We start from the raw sequence: 20,713 nt of genomic DNA, 5'->3' as shown, positions 1-20,713 counted from the left end.
TCCTCTATTATTATTGTAATTATGTCTTTTACTCCTTTCAGTTCTATTAATATTTGCATTACATATATAGCACTCTAATGTTTGGTGCATATCTATTTACAATTACTCTTTTATCATTTTATATAAATTGACCATTTTATCATTGTATTTTTATCTTTTTACAGTTTTTGACTTAAAGCATATTTTGTCTGACATAAATATAGATAAACATGCCCTCTGGGTCATCATTTGCTTGGAGTATCTTTACCTATTGTTTCACACTCAGTCTATGTGTATCCAAAAAAACTGTACTAAGTCTCTTGCAAACAGCATAAGATTGGATCTTGGTTTTTATCCATTCATTCACTTTATGCCTTTTGATTGGCAAATGCTGTCTATTTATATTTCATGTAATTATTAATAGGTAGGATCATATTCTTGACATTTTGTTAATTGTTTTCTGGCTATTTTTAAAGTTATTTATTCTTTTTTTTCCTCTATTACTGTTTTTCTTTTAATTTGATAATTTTTTTGTATGTTGGTATGTTGGTATGCTTTGATTCATTTCTGTTTTTTTTCTTTTGTGTGTGTGTGTGTATGTGTGTGTGTGTGTGCATCTACTATAGGTTTTTTATTTGTGGTTACCAAGAATCTATATAAAACATCTTATAGTTACAAAAGTCTATTTTTAACCTGATAGTAACTGGACTTATATCACATTAAAAAAAAAACTACACTTTTACTTCCAACCATCTCATTTTATGTTTTAGATGTCACAATTTGCAGCTCTTTATATTGTATTTCCATTAAAAAATTATTATAGCTATAGTTATTTTTAATACTTTTTTGTCTTTTAATCTGAATATTACAGTTATAAGTGATTTACACACCAAACCAACATTAAAGCATTAAAGTATGCTGAATTTGGCTGTATACTTTACTGTGAGTTTTATAATTTCATGTTGCTACTTAGAGTCCTTTTATTTTGTTTTGAAGAACCCCTTTAGCATTTTTTTTTTTTTTTATAAGACGGGTATTGTGTCAATCAACTCTTTCAGCTTTTGTTTGGGAGCATTTTTTTTTTTATAAGACAGATATTGTGTCAATGAACTCTTTCAGCTTTTGTTTGGGAAATTCTTTATCTCTTTTTTAACTCTGAAGGGCAGCTTTGCTGGGTAAAGTAGGTAAAGTATTTTTATTTGGCAGGTTTTTTTTCTTTCATAGGCCCACTCTTTCCCAGTCCTGAAGATTTCTTCTGAAAAATCCACTGATAGCCTTGTGCATGTATGTCATGAGCCTTTTTTTTCTCTTATTGCTGTGAAAATTCTGTTTTTCATTTTTGACAGCTTGATTACTGTGTATCTCAGTGAATAATTTGTTGGGTTGAAGCTATTTGGGAACTTTTAAGCTTCATATATCTCGATGTTCAAATGTCTATCTCTTTATCCAAATTTGGGAATGTTTCAGCCATTATTTATTTAATAAGCATTCTGCTGCCCCTTTTTCTCACCTTTTTTATTTTGTAAATCTCATATTGTAAAAGTTAGGTCTCTGGATAATGTGCCATAAACTCTGTCAGGCTTTCTTTGTTCTTCTTAATTCTTTTTTATTTTTTTAAAATTTTCCTTGGCTGGATAGTTTCAAATAATCTGTCTTCAAGTTCACAGACTTTTTTTATCTGCTTGATCAAATGTGCTTTTGGCATTCTCTATTATATTTTTTATTTCATTTTATTTTTCTGCGCCAGTATTTCTATTTGGTTCTTTTTTTTAAAAATAATTTTGATCTCTTTTTTGAATTTCTCTGGATGAGGTGAGAAAGAAGTGGGGCTCCTGGGTAGCATGCTGCATGGCTGGAGGAGTCAGGCACTCACTCAGTGCTCTCTCACATTCCTCTATCATTCTGGCTTTGTTGAGCAGAGTGCAACAAAGCCAATTGGAGAGGTGCCTGTTAGAGCCAGAGCAGAGATTTTTCTTTCACCCGGGGTCTGGCCTCCCATGTCATTGTGTATATTTCTATTTGTGTTTTTCAAATGCTGATTACTCTGTGTTGCCTTTCCTTCAGGATGAGCCCAGCTCTGGGATGGATCCCTGCTCTAAGCGGTACCTGTGGCAAACAATAATGAAGGAGGTTCAGGAAGGCTGTGCTGCGGTGCTGACCTCCCACAGGTGAGTTCCAGTTTCTCTTGTAGCCATTTCCTGAGTAAGACTGAGTAACAAAGGTTAAGAAGTGCATTTAGGTACCTGCACAGTGCTACACATAGACATTTCTTAATCTTTACAACACAATAATGGTGATATTATTGTTAGCCCTCATTGCATAAATTGAGACTGAAGCCATGAGGGATTATGTTTATAACCAAGTTTACATAGCAAATAGGTGGCAGAGCTAGAATTTGAACCTAGTATTCTGTGTCCAAAGACGATATTCTTGCCTCATCCATTGCTACTGTTCAAGGATGAGTGCTAGACTACCATTTTCAGGTCTTCCTGAAGGATCTTTCAGATCCTTTCCATCCAAGGCCTATTATTTCAGCAGGTAGAATTAGCTGAACTAAAATACTTAACAGGTTACTGAATCTGGTTTAACATTTTCTTTATCACAGAATTAAGTTTGTAATTAGATTTCAAAACCATTGGCTTCTTTTTAACTTTCTAATACACTGTTCTAGCCCACAAAGAATTACAAATATAGATTTCATAAAACCTACTTATGGGGAGTGAGCAATATGATTTAACTAATACAAATTCTAATGATGTAATAAAGACCAGGCTTTAATGTTTAGACTTGTTTTGTCTTTATGCTTAAGTAAAATATACCGTGAATAAGATGTCAAGAGCTGCCAAAGATCTGACATTTTGCCCTTTTGCAAGCTAACAAATTTAGCTTGATACAGTTTTATGGATGTTGACAGAAGAAATGAGACTTCTGGGTCGGAGATGAAAAACTTTATTGCTCACAGCAGGAACAGTAGCCAGAGTGTCAGCATGGTTTCTCATTGGTTCCCTAAACCCCAGTTTCTACTGGACTAATGGATGCCTGCACACAGAGGAGAGGAATGCCAAATCTAGTGAAATTAGTACCTTACAACATCTGATAAGGAAGCCAGCCCTTCTTCCATGGTTGTTTGCTGCAAGCATAACTTTGAGAAATGGCCCAGGTAAAGAGCAGTTAGGGCCTTATATTCTTGGAATTCATGGCAAGACACGTAGGAACACAAGGGACCCATGGAAACATGCTTCTCAACAGTCTAAATCATTCAGTCTATGCTTGAATACCCCAGCTCTTGTTACCAGAAGTGAAATATAAAGTTAGCCCTATCATTTGAAACGTGAGATTTCTGAGAGGACCTCAGAAGACTTTACTGATTACTGCAGCATTATTAGTTTACGTAAAAATACTATTAAACGCTATAACTCAGCATGCATAATCCTATTACACATAAATCTTACAGCCATTTCCTGTAACAAGTGTTACAGGCTGCAAAGCCAATGTATTGTGAAGAAATCAGCCATTTACACATTTCTCACATTGCTTCATGTCAGAGTAGACTTTTCTTCTTAATTTTCTATCTCTGGGCTCTTTCTTTTTTAGAAAAATTCATTCACTGATAGGTTTGTCTATACTTCTTAACATTCCTCAATTTTCGCTGCCAGACTAAACTTTACACTGTTGTTTTTTTTAAATATCATTTTCTGAAGTATAATTTACATTTGATATAATTTAACCACTGTAAGTATGGAATTCTATGATTCTTTAGTAAATTTATAGACTTGTGCAAATATTACCATAAATAAGCCTTAGAACATTTGGGTCACCTCCCCCAAATTTTCTCCTGCTTATTTTCAGTAAAATTAGCATTCAAGGCCAGGCGCCATGGCTCATGCCTGTAATCCCAGCACGTTGGGAGGCTGAGGCGGGCAGATCACGAGGTCAGGAGATCAAGACCATCCTGGCTAACACGGAGAAACCCCATCTCTACTAAAAATACAAAAAATTTAACTGGGCGTGGTGGCGGGTGCCTGTAGTCCCAGCTACTCAGGAGGATGAGGCAGGAGAATGTCATGAACCCGGGAAGCGGAGCTTGCAGTGAGCCAAGATCGGGCCACTGCATTCCAGCCTGGGCGTCAGAGCAAGACTCCGTCTCAAAAACAACCACCACAACAAAAAAATTAGCATTCAAAACCTCCACCTAGGAAAACATTGATGGCTTTCTGCCTCTGTAAATTTGCTTTATATGGATATTTCATTAACTGAATCATATAATCAGTAGTCTGCTGCGTCTCTTTTTTTAATTTATCATAACACTTTTTTTTTTGAGACAGAGTCTTGCTCAGTTGCTTAGGCTGGAGTGCAGTGGCACTCCACTTGGCTCACTGCAAGCTCCGCCTCCTGGGTTCACGCCATTCTCCTGGCTCAGCTTCCCGGGTAGCTGGGATTACAGGCACCCGCCACCACGCCTGGCTAATTTTTTGTATTTTAGTAGAGATGGTGTTTCACCGTGTTAGCCAGGATGGTCTCGATCTCCTGACTTCTTGATCCGCCCGCCTGGGCCTCCCAAAGTGCTGGGATTACAGGCGTGAGTCACTGCGCCTGGCCTATCGTAACACTTTTAAAGTCTATCCATTTCGTTTTATGTCAATAGCTTGCTCCTTTTCATTCCAAACGTATCCCATTTTATAGCTATACCACTTTTGTTTATCCATTCACCAGCTGATGAGCATTTGGGTTGTTTCCAGTGTTTTGCTATTATGAATAACATGTTATGAACAGTCATATAAATGTTTTTGTATGTATGGACATGTTTTAATTTTTTTAGATTTTTCTGAGTCAAGTTACTAGGTTGAATAGTAAGTTGTATTTGACACTTTAAGAAACTGCAGAGTTATTTCCCAAATTGGCCTTATCAGTATATGTTCCCAGCAACAATGATGAGTTTTCTTTATTCCACACCCTTGTCACTACTGTCTGTCTTTTTGATTATAGGCATCCTAGTGAAGTGGGGTTTTAATTCACATTTTCCTGAGGACTAACGCTGTTAGAATCTTTTCATGTGCCTATTGGTTATTTGCATTAATTCTTTAGTGAAATATCTATTCCAATATCTCCTCCATCCTCCATTTTTTAAGAATGGCTTTATACTTTAGAATAGTTTTAGTTTCACTGCAAAATTGAGAGGAAGGTACAGAGATTTTTTTAAATCCCTCCTTGCCTTCACACATGCATATCCTTCCCTATTATCAGCACACAGTACCAGAGTGATACATTTATTAAAATTGATGAGCCTACATTGACAGCACATTACCACCCCAATCCAATTTACATAGGGTTCACTCTTGGTGCTGGACATTTTATGGGTTTGGACAAATATCTAATAAGAATCCACCATTATAGTATCAGATAGAATTGTTTCTCTGCCCTAAAAATTTTCTGTGTTCCACCTATTCATCTCTCCCTCCTGCCTAACCCCTGGTAACCACTCATCTTTTTATTGTCTCCATAGTTTTACCTTTTCCACAATGCCATATAAGTGGAATCATATAGTATGTAGTCTTTTCAGGTTGACTGTTTTCATTTAGTTTCTCCCGTGTCTTCTCATGGCTTGATAGCTCATTTCATTTCAGTCCTGAGTCATATTCCACTATCTGGATGTACTACAGCTTATTTATCCACTCATCTGCTGAACCACATCTTGGTTGCTTCCAAGTTTTGACAATTTTGAATAAAGCTGCTTAAGGATCCATGTGCAGTTTTTTGTGTGAACATATTTTCAACTCCTTTGGGTAAATACCAAGGAATGTGATTGCTGGATCAGATGGTAAGAGTATGTTAATTTTTGTAAGGATCCTTTATATTTAAATTGTTTTTTATCTATTATTTTTGAATTGTAATAGTTCTTTTTATGTAGCAGATATTCCTGTATTCTGAATAGAAGTCCCTTGCTGGATAAATGATTTGCAAGTATGTATTTCCAGTCTACGGCTGTCTTTCCATTTTATTAATAATGTCTTTGGAAGTGCAAACATTTTAAATTTTGATTATATTCAGTTTATCAATTTATTTTTATATGGTTTGTGCTTTTGGTGTCTCATCTAAGAACTATTTGTTCAAATGAAGTCCTAAAGATTTTCTTCTTTTTTTTCTAAAAATTTTAGAATTTTAGCTCTTATATTTAAGTCTTTGATCTATTTCAAGCCAAGTTTTGTATATAGTATGAGAAAAGGATATAAATTCACTTTTATGCATGTTGATATCCAATTATTTCAGCACTCTTCCTTGAAAAGATTATCTTTTATCCCACTGAATTGTCATAGCACCTTTATTATATTATTTATTGTATGACTTATTTTTGGATTCTTAACTATTGTCTGGTGATATGTATGCCTATTTTCTCACCCAATAATATCATGTTGATTATAGTTGTTTTCTATTAAGTTTTGAAAACAGCAATTGTTATTCCTTCAGCTTTTTCCTTAGATTATAAAATTTTTCATTCTTTTGAAATATTTTTCAATTTCTCTTGTGATTACTTCTTTGATCCTTAGTTTATTTAGAAGTGTCGTTCAATTTTCAAATACTGGGAGATTTTTAAGAGATTTTTTTTTCTGTTATTCATTTCTGATTTAATTCTGTTGCCATTAGATGAAATAAGTTGTATGATTTCCATCCTTTTAAATTTGTTATGACTTTTTAATGGCCTGCCAGAGGGGTTACAGTTTTTTTTTAATAAAACACCATATTTTAATAGTTTTTTATCTATTATTTTTGAATTGTAATAGTTCTTTTTATGTAGCAGATATTCCTATATTCTGAATAGAAGTCCCTTGCTGGATAAATGATTTGCAAATATGTATTTCCAGTCTATGGCTGTCTTTCCATTTTATTAATAATGTCTTTGGAAGTGCAAACATTTTAAATTTTGATTACATTCAGTTTATCAATTTAGAACTAGAAATACCATTTGACCCAGCAATCCCATTTCTGGGTATTTGGTTTTGCAAGTCATATGGTGTGTACTGCAGTATCCAACTCCATTGTTGTAGTGTGAAAGCTTCCACCAGTGTTAGGTAAATGCATAATTGTGGTTGTATTCCAATAAAACTTTATTTGTTCCTCTCCCTCTATCCCCCACAAAATGGTGGCAGGCTGGATTTAGCCAATGAGCTGCAGTTTTTTACTCCAGGCTTAACATATGGTCTATCCTAGAGAATTGTCTATGCAAAGGAATATGTATTCTGTAGTAGTTGGATGGAATATTGTATATACAGCAAATTAGTTTGGCAGTGTTGTTTAAGTATTCTGTATTCTTGTGGATTTTTTCCTGGGTATTCTATCAATTACTGAAAATAAGATGTTGAAATCTTCAAGTATAATTGTTACAGTTTTCTTTTCCTTCTTTAGATTCTGTCAGTTTTTGCTTCATATATTTGGAGTCTGTGTAGTTAAGTGAATATGCATTCTTAATTGCTATCATACTAATATTTTGACTTTCTTATTATTATGAAATGTCTCTTTTTCACTCTAGCAGTACGTTTTATCTTAAAGTCTATTTTGTTTCTTAAAATAGCCATTGCTTCTGTCTTTTGGATAATGTTTGTTTGGTATATCTTTTCATATTCTTTTACTTTCAAATAATTTATATCTTTGAATAGAAGGAATGTTTCCTATAGATTGTGTATAGTTGGATATTGTTTTTTTTCCCAATCTGACAATGTCTGCCTTTTGTGTGAGGTATTTAAACCGTCCCACATTTAATGTAATTATTGATATGGCTGAAGTAACATTGACTGTTTTGCTATTTTTTACATAATGTCTCCTGTGTTTCTTGTATCTGTTTCTACTTGGCAGTCTTATATATTAAATGAATAATTTGAAGTATACTGTATTTAATATTTTCTCTATTTTTTTTAGTTATGTTCTTACTGGCTAGTCTAAGGATGATAGTATACATCTTGATGCTAACTTAATTCTAGAAAAGTATTGTAATCTTGCCCTAATATGGCTCTGTTTCCTCCCTTTTTCTTTGTGCTATTATTACCATATATATTACATTTTATATGCTATAAATCCAATAAAGCATATTGTAAGTTTCACTTTACACACTTTTAAATCCTTTAAAGAAGATAAGAAAATATATCAAAAAGAGATATCCACAGTCTTAAATAGTAATCCATACAATTGTCATTTCTGACGCTTATCTGTCCATATGAAAAATGTGAGAAAATTTTGGCCATTATTAACTCAAATACTTTTTCTGGTCCTATCTATCTTTCCTTTTCTTTCGGTCTTCCATTACATGTATGTTGAAACTCTGATCTTATCGCACAAGTCTGAGTTCTTGCTCATTTTTTTTAGTCTTGTTTTTCTCTATATTTGGATTGGATAATCTTTATTGATCTATGAGTTCACTGACTCCTCTGCCATTTTGAATCTGGTGTTGACCCCTCTAGTGAATTTTTCATTTAATTTCTTGTAATCTTTAACCGAAAGATTTTTTTTTAAATAATTTTTATCCCCTTCTTCAGAATCCCCACTTACTAATATTGTTGTCAGACTTTTCTTTAATTCTTTTTATTTATTATTATTATACTTAAAGTTATGGGATACGTGTGCAGAATGTGCAGGTTTGTTACATAAGTATACATGTGCCATGGTGGTTTGCAGCACCCATCAACCTGTCATCTACATTAGGTATTTCTCCTAACGCTATCCCTCACCCAGCCTCCCACCCCTGCAACAGGCCCCGGTGTGTGATGCTCCCATCCCTGTGTCCATGTGTCCTCATTGTTCAACTCCCACTTATTAGTGAGGACATGTGGTGTTTGGTTTTCTGATTTGTGTTACTTTGCTGAGAATGATGATTTCCGGCTTCATCCATGTCCCTGCAAAGGACATGAACTCATTCTTTTTTATGGCTGCATAATATTCCATGGCATATATGTACCACATTTTCTTTATCCAGTCTATTGTTGATGGGCATTTGGGTTGGTTCCAAGTCTTTGCTATTGTGAACAGTTCCTCAGTAAACATATGTGTGCGTGTGTCTTCATAGTACAATGATCTATAATCCTTTGGGTATATACCCAGTAATGGGATTGCTGGGTCAAATGGTATTTCTAGTTCCAGATCCTTGAGGAATTGCCACACTGTCTTCCACAGTTGTTGAACTACTTTACACTTCCACCCACAGTGCAAAAGTGTTCCTATTTCTCCACATCCTCTCCAGCATCTGTTGTTTCTGACTTTTTAATGATCAACATTCTACTAGCATGAGATGGTATCTCATTGTGGATTTGATTTGCATTTTTCTAATGACCAGTGATGATGAGCTTTTTTTCATATGTTTGTTGGCTGCATAAATGTCTTCTTTTGAGAAGTGTCTGTTCATATCCTTTGCCCACTCTTTGATGGGGTTGTTTGTTTTTTTCTTGTAAATTTGTTTAAGTTCTTTGTAGATTCTGGATATTAGCCCTTTGTCAGACAGAAAGATTGCAAAAATTTTCTCCCATTCTGTAGGTTGCCTGTTCACTCTGATGATAGTTTCTTTTGCTGTGCAGAAGCTCTTTAGTTTAATTAGATTCCATTTGTCAATTTTGGATTTTGTTGCCATTGCTTTTGGTGTTTTAGTCATGAAGTCTTTGCCCATGCCTATGTCGTGAATGGTATTGCCTAGGTTTTCTTCTAGGGTTTTCATGGTTTTAGGTCTTACGTTTAAGTCTTTAATCCATCTTGAGTTAATTTTTGTATGAGGTGTAAGGAAGGGATCCAGTTTCAGCTTTCTGCATATGGCTACCCAGTTTTCCCAACACCATTTACTAAATGGGAATTCTTTCCCCATTTCTTGTTTTTGTCAGGTTTGTCAAAGATCAGATGGTTGTAGATGTGTGGTATTATTTCTGAGGCCTCTGTTCTGTTCCCTGGGTCTATATGTCTGTTTTGGTACCAGTACCATGCTGTTTCTGTTACTGTAGCTTTGTAGTATAGTTTGAAGTCAGGTAGCTTGATGCTTCCAGCTTTGTTCTTTTTACTTAGGATTGTCTTGGCTATGCAGGCTGTTTTTTGGTTCCATATGAAATTTAAAGTTTTTTTTTCCAATTCTGTGAAGAAAGTCAATGGTAGCTTGATGGGGATAGCATTGAATCTATAAATTATTTTGGACAGTATGCCCATTTTCATGACATTGATTCTTCCTATCCATGAGCATGGAATGTTTTTTTTCATTTGATTGTGTCCTCTTATATTTCCTTGAGCAGTGGTTTGTAGTTCTCCTTAAAGAGGTACTTCACATTCCTTGTAAGTTGTATTCCTACGTATTTTATTCTCTTTGTAGCAGTTGTGAATGGGAGTTCATTCATGATTTGACTCTGTTTGTCTGTTGTTGGTGTATAGGAATGCTTGTAATTTTTGCACATTGATTTTGTATCCTAGACTTTGCTTGAGTTGCCTCTCAGCTTTAGGAGATTCAAGGTTGAGACGATGGGGTTTGCTAAATATATAATCATGTCAAGGGCAAGCAGAGGCAATTTGACTTCCTCTTTTCCTAATTGAATGCCCTTTATTTCTTTCTCTTGCCTGATAGCCCTGGCCAGAACTTCCAACACTATGTGGAATAGTAGTGGTAAGAGAGAGCATCTTTGTCTTGTGCTGGTTTTCAAAGAGAATGCTTCTAGTTTTTGTGCATTCAGTATGATATTGCCTGTGGGTTTGTCATAAATAATCTTATTATTTTGCGATATGTTCCATCAATACCTAGTTTATTGAGAGTTTTTAGCATGAAGGGCTGTTGAATTTTGTCGAATGCCTTTTCTGCATCTATTGAGGTAATCATGTAGTTTTTGTCATTGATTCTGTTTATGTGATGGATTATGTTTATTGATTTGCATATTTTGAACCAGCCTTGCATCCCAGGGATGAAGCTGAATTGATTGTGGTGGATAAGCTTTTTGATGTGCTGCTGGATTCAGTTTGTCAGTATTTTATTGAGGATTTTTGCATCGATGTTTATCAGGGATATTGGCCTAAAATTTTCTTTTTTTGTTGTGTTTCTGCCAGGTTTTGGTATCAGGATTATGCTGTCCTCATAAAATGAGTTAGGGAGGATTCCCTCTTTTTCTATTGATTGGAATAGTTTCAGAAGGAATGGTACCAGCTCCTCTTTGTACCTCTAGTAGAATTTGGCTGTGAATTCTTCCGGTCCTGGACTTTTTTGGGTTGGTAGGCTATTAATTAATGCCTCAATTTCAGAACTTGTTATTGGTCTATTCTGGGATTTGACTTCTTTCTGGTTTAGTCTTTGGAGGGTGTATATTATTTCAGTAATTAATCTATTTCTTTTAGATTGTCTTGTTTATTTGCATAGAGGTGTTTATAGTATTCTCTGATGGTAGTTTGTATTTCTGTGGGATCAGTGGTGATATCCCCTTTATCGTTTTTTATTGCATCTATTTGATTCTTCTCTCTTTTCTTCTTTATTAATCTGGCTAGTAGTCTATCTATTTTGTTGATCTTTTCAAAAAGTCAGCTCCTGGATTCATTGATTTTTTGAAGGATTTGTTGTGTCTCTATCTCCTTCAGTTCTGCTGTGATCTTAGTTATTTCTTGTCTTCTGCTAGCTTTTGAATTTGTTTGCTCTTGCTTCTCTAGTTCTTTCAATTGTGATGTTAGGGTGTCAATTTTAGATCTTTCCAGCTTTCTTTTGTGGGCATTTGGTGCTATAAATTTCCCTCTACACATTGCTTTAAATGTGTCCCAGAGATTCTGGTGCACTGTGCCTTTGTTCTCATTGGTTTCAAAGAACATTTTTATTTCTGCCTTCATTTCGTTATTTACCCAGTAGTCATTCAGGAGCAGGTTGTTCAGTTTCCATGTAGTTGTGCGGTTTTGAGTGAGTTTCTTAATCCTGAGTTCTAATTTGATTGCACTGTGGTCTGAGAGACTGTTATGATTTCCGTTCTTTTGCATTTGCTGAGGAGTGTTTTATTTCCTTTTATGTGGTCAGTTTTAGAATATGTGTGATGTGGTACTGAGAAGAATGTATATTCTGTTGATTTGGGGTGGGGAATTCTGTAGATGTCTATTAGGTCTGCTTGGTCCAGAACTGAGTTCAAGTCCCGGATATCCTTGTTAATTTTCTGTCTCAGTGATCTGTCTAATATTGACAGTATGGTGTTAAAGTCTACTACTATTATCGTGTGGGAGTATAAACCTCTTTGTAGGTCTCTAAAAATTTGCTTTATGAATCTGGGTGCTCGTATGTTGGGTGAATAAATATTTAGGATAGTTAGCTCTTCTTGTTGCATTGATCCCTTTACCATTATGTAATGGCCTTCTTTGTTTCTTTTGATCTTTGTTGGTTTAAAGTCTGTTTTATCAGAGACTAGGATTGCAATCCCTGCTTTCTTTTTCTTTCCATTTGCTTGGTAAATATTCCTCCATCCCTTTATTTTGAGCCTATGTGTATCTTTGTACATGAGATGGGTCTCCTGAATACAGCACACCCATGGGTCTTGACTCTTTATCCAATTTGCCACTCTGTGTCTTTTAATTGGAGCATTTAGCCCATTTACATTTAAGGTTAATATTGTTATGTGTGAATTTCATCCTGTCATTATGATGCTAACTGGTTATTTTGCCTGTTAGTTGATGCAGTTTCCTCATAGCATCGATGGTCTTCACAATTTGGTATGTTTTTGCACTGGCCGATACCAGTTGTTCCTTTACATGTTCAGTGCTTCCTTCAGGAGCTCTTGTAAGGCAGGCCTGGTGGTGACAAAATCTCTCAGCATTTGCTTCTCTGTAAAGGATTTTATTTCTCCTTCGCTTATGAAGCTTAGTTTGGCTGGATATGAAATTCTGGGTTGAAAATTCTGTACATTAAGAATGTTGAATATTGTCCCCCATTCTCTTCTGGCTTGTAGGGTTTCTGCAGAGAGATCCACTTTTAGTCTGATGGGCTTCCCTTTGTGGGTAATCTGACTGTTTTCTCTGGCTGCCCTTAACATTTTTTCCTTCATTTCCACCTTGGTGAATCTGATGGTTATGTGTCTTGGGGTTGCTCTTCTCAAGGAATATCTTTGTGGTGTTCTCTGTATTTCCTGTATTGGAATGTTGGCCTTCTTTCCTAGGTTGGTGAAATTCTCCTGGATAATATCCTGAAGAGTGTTTTCCAACTCGGTTCCATTCTCCCCATCACTTTCAGGTACACCAATCAAATGTAGATTTGGTCTTTTCACATAGTCCCATATTTCTTGGAGGCTTTCTTTGTCTCTTTGCATTCTTTTTCTCTAATCATGTCTTTTTGCTTTATTTCATTGAATTGATCTTCAGTCTCTGATATCCTTTCTTCCGCTTGATCGATTCAGCTATTGATACTTGTGTATGTTTCACGAAGTTATTTTGCTATGTTTTTCAGCTCCATCAGGTCATTTATATTCTTCTCTACACTGATTATTTTAGTTAGCAATTCATGTAACCTTCTTTCAAGGTTCTTAGCTTCCTTGCATTGGGTTAGAACATGCTCCTTTAGCTTGGAGGAGATTGTGATTACCCACCTTCTGAAGCCTGCTTCTGTCAGTTCATCAAACTTATTCTCCATCCAGTTTTGTTCCCTTGATGGCGAGGAGTTGTGATCCTTTGGAGAAGAAGTGCTCTGGTTTTTGGAATTTTCAGCCTTTTTGCTCCGGTTTCTCCCTATCTTCATGGATTTATCTACCTTTGGTGTTTGATGTTGGTGACCTTTGGATGTGGTCTCTGAGTGGACGTCCTTTTTGTTAATGTTGATACTATTCCCTTCTGTTTGTTACTTTTTCTTCTAACAGTCAGGCCCCTCTGCTGCAGGTCTGCTGGAGTTTGCTGGAGATCCGCTCCAGACCCTGTTTGCCTGGGTGTCAGTGGCGGAAGCTGCAGAACAGCAAAGATTGCTGCCTGTTCTTTACTCTGGAAGCTTCATCCCAGAGGGTCACCTGCCAAATGCCAGCCAGAGCTCTCTTGTATGAGGTGTCTGTTGGCCCCTACCAGGAAGTATCTCCCAGTCAGGATACACAGGGGTCAGGGACCCACTTGATGAGGCAATCTTTCCCTTATCAGAGCTCGAACACTGTGCTGGGAGAACGACTGCTCTCTTCAGAGCTGTCAGACAGGGACGTTTAAGTCTGCTGAAGCTACCCCAAGTCACCCCTTCCCCCAGGTGCTCTGTCTCACAGAGATGGGGGTTTTATCTATAAGTCCTTGACTGGGGCTGCTGCTGTTTTTCCAGAGATGCCCTGCCCAGAGAGGAGGAATGTAGAGAGACATTCAGCCTTGCTGAGCTGCAGTGGGTTCCACCCAGTTTGAACTTCCTGAAGGCTTTGTTTACACTTTGAGGGTAAAACCGCCTACTGAAGCCTCAGCAATGGCAGATGCCCCTCTCCCAACCAAGCTCGAGCATCCCAGGTCCACCTCAGACTGCTGTGGTAGCAGCGAGAATTTCAAGCCCGTGGATCTTAGTTTGCTGAGCTCTGTGTGGGTGGGACCCGCTGAGCCAGGTGCCAGGCACTGGAGGAAATCTCGTGGTCTGCCAGTTGCAAAGACCATGGGAAAAGCGCAGTATCTGGGCCGGAGTGCACTGTTCCTCCCAGTACAGTCTCTCACAGCTTCCTTTGGGTAGGAAAGGGAAATCCCCTGACCCCTTGTGCTTCCAAGGTTGAGGCAACGCCCCACCATGCTTCAGCTTGCCCTCCATGGGCTGCACCCACTGTCCAACCAGTCCCAATGAGATGAACTGTGTACCTCAGTTGGAAATGCAGAAGTCACCCACCTTCTGCGTCGATCTCTCTGGGAGCTGCAGACTGGAGCTGTTCCTATTCGGCCATCTTGCCAGCTCTCTCTTTAATTCTTTAAATTTGGTTTTCATTAGTTCTTTGATGATATTTATAATAGCTGCATTTAATTTTTTTCTTCTAAATCTAGCATCTGAGAACACATAAACAATTTCTTTTGACTGCTTTTTCCTCCCCAATTATGGGGAGAAACTTTCTTGTTTCTTTGCATGCCTTAAAAATTTTTATTGAAAACTGGACATTTTAGATAATTGTAGCAGGTCTGGATTCTGATTCTCCCTCCCCTATGGTGGTTATTGTTGCCAATTTTTTAAAAGTTTATTTGTTTATTTTGTGTTTGTGTCTTACTTATTTGCCTGAGATAAATCTATGAAAACTCTTTCTCCTTTAGTGAGTAGCTACTGACTCCTCTACTCATTTTTTATTTTTTATTTTTATTTTTGAACCGTCTCACTCTGTCACCCAGGCTGGAGTACAGCAATGCAATCTTGGCTCACTGCAACATCTGCCTTGTGGATTCAAGTGATTCTCCTGCCATAGCCTCCCAAGTAGCTGGGATTATAGACACCTGCCACCATGCCCAGCTAATTTTTGTATTTTTAGTAGAGACAGGGTTTCTCCATGTTGGTCAGGCTGGTCTTGAACTCCTGACCTCAGGGGATCCACCCACCTCGGCTTCCCAAAGTCCTGGGATTACAGGCATAAGCCACCATGCCCAGCCAGTTTGTTTTTTAAAATTTGTTCTCATTTTTTAAGACCGGCTCATAGGAGTCACTCTGTTTATGCATAGGCTAGTTGCTAGTGAGTGACTGGGCACAAGTTGTGCTCAACCACCTCAGGCCAACAAGGTTTTTTTCTTTGCAAATGTATCTGTGTGTGGAGAGTGAAGAAATTCAAAGTTCAGGCTATTTTCATGTTAGCCTAACTTTACTGGCTCCTTTTGTGTCTCTCCTATGTGCATGTGTATAGCCTCTGGGTTGACAAAGAACATGTGGCTGGCTTGGGCCCTCTCCAATCTCAGCTGCACATACGTGCAGCCACAGCTATATGCATGCTATATCCATGCAATTCCAGTCTAGTAGAGGCCAGATACTGGAGGTATTGGCTTTTTCTGTTTGCTTGGCTCCAAAATAATCATGTATATCAACAGTATCACTGGACCTGGGCATTATCCAGTGGTCCAAATTGTTTGCACCCTCTTCAGCTGGGGCAGAGAAGCTGCTGATCCTCACGGTCTGCCCTTCCTGCCAGTAGTTGCATGTTGGTGAAACTATGGAGAGTGGGGAGCAGCCTATGGCTGGAATGCCACTGATTATCAGTCTTCTTATCCTAAGCTTAGCAGTTTGTCAGCTAAAAGTGCTTCTTAGATTGTGATATGCCTTTTTGTTCAATTTTCAGAATTTTGAAATGGCTATTTTTGTTAATTTTGTCCAGATTCATCATTACTTTTTGAGAAAACAATTTACCAGTTTATTCATCTGACCCTAGTTGGAAGTCCTACCCTGGGATTTTTTTGTTGTTGTTGTTTTTCTTGTATTTCACTTCAGAAAATAAAATTTTACATTGAAATGAATTAAATTTGATAAACCTTCTCCTTTATCATAATGCATACATGTGTTTGCTTAAAACAATCATTTTGCTTTGCCAATTCTAGAAACTCTCTACATTCTTGTATTTATTTTGCTGGAGTTTGTTTGCTGGCATGAGAACATGAGCCTTCATGTTCATGCAGAAGTTCTAAGATTGGGTAAAGTGGTGTCATGATAAAAATTTCATTTATTTCTCATATAATTATTATAGATTGTTCTCAGAAAGACTGCATATCATTGCAATTTCTCTTTTATATCCTCCTATTCATTTGGTTTCACATTAAATATGTATATGTTCATTTCCATAAATCTGTCCATATCCATGCAGTACAAAGATCAAAATTACTCACTGTTGATGAAGAGTGGGGAAGCTTATGATTTATTCTGTGATTCTAAAATGGCAGCCTTTGTTGAGAAAAGGTCTCTGTATTGGACATTTTCCCCTTAACTTTGAGTTCATTTATCATTGCCTCTTCTGGTTCCTTACCCCAGGGAATCTTGGTAAAGCATGGAGCAGGAAACTGAGGATAAGAACCTTGCATACTACTTTTCTTACTAAGGGAGTTGAAATCAGTGTAATCAAGAATGACCAACGCTACTTTTTTCTCACACATCCAACATCATGAATTCCAATATAACTCCTGAAATCTCTGCATTGCCTAGCCATATTTCTGTACTAATTAGATTATCCAGCCATACAGGAAATTTTGTGTTTATTTTTTGAAGCTAGCACATCTTACATGGCCAGAGAAGGAGAAAGAGAGTCAAGGGGAAGGTGCTACACATTTATTAACAACCAGATCTCATGAGAACTCACTCACTATCACAAGAATAGCAACAGGGAATCCTGCCCCATGATCAAATCATCTCCAGCCATGCCCTTCCACCAACATTGGGGATTACAATTTGACATGATATTTGGGCAGGGGCACAAATCTAAATCATATTACTTCATAACTGACCTTTCCCATATCTCATGTTTTTCTCACACTGCAAAACACAATCATCCCTTCTCAAAATTCCCCCATGTCTTAACTCATTTCATCATGAACTCAAAAGTCCACAGTCCAGAGTTTCATCTGAGAAAAGGCAAGGCCCTTCTGCATGAGCCTGTAAAATAAAAAAAACAAATTAGTTACTTCCAAGATATAATGAGAGTACAGACATTGGGCAAATACACCTGAACAAAAAGGAAGAAATCAGCTAAAAGAGAGAGGCTAGAGGCCCTGAGCAAGTTCAAAACCCAGCAGAGTAGTCATTAAATTTTAAAGCTCCAAAATAATCTCTTTTGATTCCATGTCCCACATTCAGGCCACACTGAAGCAAGGGGTAGATTGCAAGGCCTTGAGCAGCTCCGCCCCTGTGGTTCTGCAGGGCTCAGCTCCCACGGCTGCTTTCAAGGGCTGGCATTCAGTGCCTGTGGCTTTTCCAGGAATGCAGTGCAAGCTGTCAGTGGATGTACCATTCTGCAGTTTGGAGGGTGGTAGCCCTCTTCTCACGGTTCTACTAGGAAGTGCCCCAGTGGGGACTCTGTGTAGGTGCTCCAATCCCACATTTCTTTTCTACACTGCCCTAGTAGAGGTTCTCCACGAGGGCCACGTCCATGCAGCAGACTTCTGTTTGGACATCTCATGTTTCCATACATTCTCTGAAATCTAGGTGGAGGCTCCTAAGCCTCAACTCTTGCCCTCTGTGCATCCGCAGGCTTACTGCCATGTGGAAGCCACCAAGGCTTACTGCTTGCACTCTCTGGACCAGTAGCCTGGGATCTGTCTGGGATAATTTAACGATGGCTGGAGGTGGAGCAGCTGCAATACAGTGAGCAGTGTCCTGAGGTTATGCAGGGCAGTGGGGCCCTGGGCCCAGCCCACAAAATCATTCTTCCCTCCTAGGCTTCCAGGCCTATGACGCGAGGGGCTGCCTAGAAGGTCTCTGAAATGCTTTTGAGGCATTTTTCCCATTGTCTTGGCTATTAACATTCAGCTCTTCTTTACTTATGCAAATTTCTTCAGCCATTCCTCCTCAGAAAATGTGTTTTTCTTTTCTACCATGATGTCAGGCTGCAAATTTTCCAAACTTCTATGCTCTGTTTCCCTTTTAAATAAAAATTTTAATTTCAGATCATCTCTTTGCTCATGCATAACAAAACTGAAGTATGCTCTAGTTTCCAATAAGTTTCTCATCTCTATCTGAGATCTCCTCACCCTCGACTTATTGCCTGTATCAGTATCAGCATTTTGGTCACAACAATTTAACAAGCCTCTAGGAAGTTCCAAACTCCCTTATTTTCCCGTCTTCTCCTGAGCCCTCCAAACTGTTCCAACCTGTGCCCATTATCCAGTTCCAAAGCTGCTTTTACATTTTCAGGTATCTTTATTGCAATGCCCCTCTGTCTGTACCAATTTTCTGTATTAGTTTCTTTTCACACTGCCATAGGGAAAAGAAGTTTAACAGGCTCACAGTTCCACAGGCTGTACAGGAAGCATGGCTAGGGAGGTTTCAGGGAACTTACAATCATGGTAGAAGGCAAAGGGGCAGTGGGCACGTCTTACATGGCCAGAGCAGGAGGAAGAGAGTGAAAGGGGAAGTGCTACGCACTTTTAAACAAACAGATCTCATGAGAACTCACAATCATGAGAACAGCAAGGGGGAAATCGGCCACCATGATCCAGTTACCTCTGGCCAGGCCCCTCCTCCAACACAGGTGATCACAATTTGATATGAGATTTTGGTGGGGACCCAAACACAAACCATGTTAGACCTCCACTTGTCTGAACTATGTTTAAGAAACTAATATATAAGTGACTTAATATTCTACCTCTTTAATTAGAGTACCTACAGTGAACCCATAAGGTGATTACTTTTACATTGAAATTAATTAAAGAAATATGTGTTTGTACAGGAAACTATATAAGGCATATTTGGAAAATTTATGATATGTATCTCTCGGACTTCATGCTAAGCAACTATAACAAAGAAACCTCAACTTACAGTGGCCCAGACAAGACATATTTTTTCCTCTCGCTAAATTCATGTCAGTGGGCTGTGCATCATCAGGCCAACCAAGGCCTTGGGTTCTTTCCACCATGCCACCATCACCATCATCATGGTTGACGTTGACTCATCAGCACCGTATCTACATCCTAGCTCAAGGGAAGCGGAGAAAAACAAAATCCAGGTCAAGTGGCCTGCTGTATTTCAACATGACCCAGAAATTGTACATTCCATTGAGCTGAGTTTGTTGCATGTCCACATCGACGTGCATGGAAGGCTGAGAAATATCTTGATCTGAATGCCCATTAACCCACCCAGGAGACTGCTTTATGACTGTTCTCCAATAATATAAATAACACATGCTTCCTGTAGAGTATTTGGATAATGCAAAATGGTAAAATAAGTAAGGAAAATCCATCATTAATTTCATTTTTGAGATATTGACAGTCATACTTTTTTGTGTGTTTTTCTTCCTAGGAAGTTTTTTAACATACCTGTGCAATTCTCTGAATACACATTGTCATTTTACCATTGCTATATTATGAACTTTTCTCCATGTGATTAATTGACTTTGGTGAACCTCATTTTAATAGCTAACATATGGATGAACTTTTACTTATATGAGTGATATATTCTCCTACTGTGAAACATTTACCTGTTTCCAGATGCTTACTATTATAAATAAGTTGTTACATGCATTTATATTTTCAGTGTTTTCTAGGGTAAGTTCTTAGGAAAGGAATTACTGCCAAATTGGTGTTCAAAAAGTTATGCCAATTTTTACTCCCACCAGCAATATATGAGATGACATATTTAGAATGACTGAGAAAATGGCCTTAACTTTCTGTTTTTTTTTTTTTTATTTGAGAACTCATTGTTTTTGAAGTGACGATTGGAAATAAAAACCCCTCATTTTTCTCTAGAATACACAAAAGTACACATGAACACTTTTCCAGCAAGAAAATAGTTTTAAAATCAATTGATTTAATGGTTTATCTTTTGTAATTTGTTGGTATGTTTATTACCCACGAGCAGTTCTTTGAATGGTCTCTACATGTTATTTACCCTTTTTTCTCTATTATATTTTTATTATTTTGTTTTAAACTAACATATATGAGTTCTTTATAATAAGTATATCAACCTCTACCCAGTATGTCTGTTGGAATTTTTTTCTTTCTTTTTTTTTGAAATGGAGTCTCGCTCTTCTCACCCGGGCTGAAGTGCAGTGGCAAAATCTCGGCTCACTGCAACCTCCGCCTCCCAGGTTTAAGCGATTCTCCTGCCTCAGCCTCTTGAGTACCTGGGATTACAGGTGCCCCCCACCACACCTGGCTA

The 20,713-nt window shown here is 37.6% G+C and overlaps 1 protein-coding gene across 1 annotated transcript in view; it reads left to right on the top strand.

The window, feature by feature from the left end:
• The window catches only part of ABCA13 (ATP binding cassette subfamily A member 13), a 492,269-nt gene that overhangs the window by 433,510 nt on the left and 38,046 nt on the right, over nt 1-20,713 (top strand). Inside the window, exon 58 of the mRNA XM_054496702.2 lies at nt 2,044-2,147. Within this exon, the coding sequence (XP_054352677.1) occupies nt 2,044-2,147 (104 nt within the window). The remainder of the gene's footprint in view (nt 1-2,043; nt 2,148-20,713) is intronic.

This window comes from Pongo pygmaeus, chromosome 6 (assembly GCF_028885625.2).
Source record: "Pongo pygmaeus isolate AG05252 chromosome 6, NHGRI_mPonPyg2-v2.0_pri, whole genome shotgun sequence".
In the NCBI taxonomy this organism is placed as follows: domain Eukaryota; kingdom Metazoa; phylum Chordata; class Mammalia; order Primates; family Hominidae; genus Pongo; species Pongo pygmaeus.
Note: the sequence above shows the minus strand (reverse complement) of the source record. Positions and strands in the feature narration are given on the sequence as shown.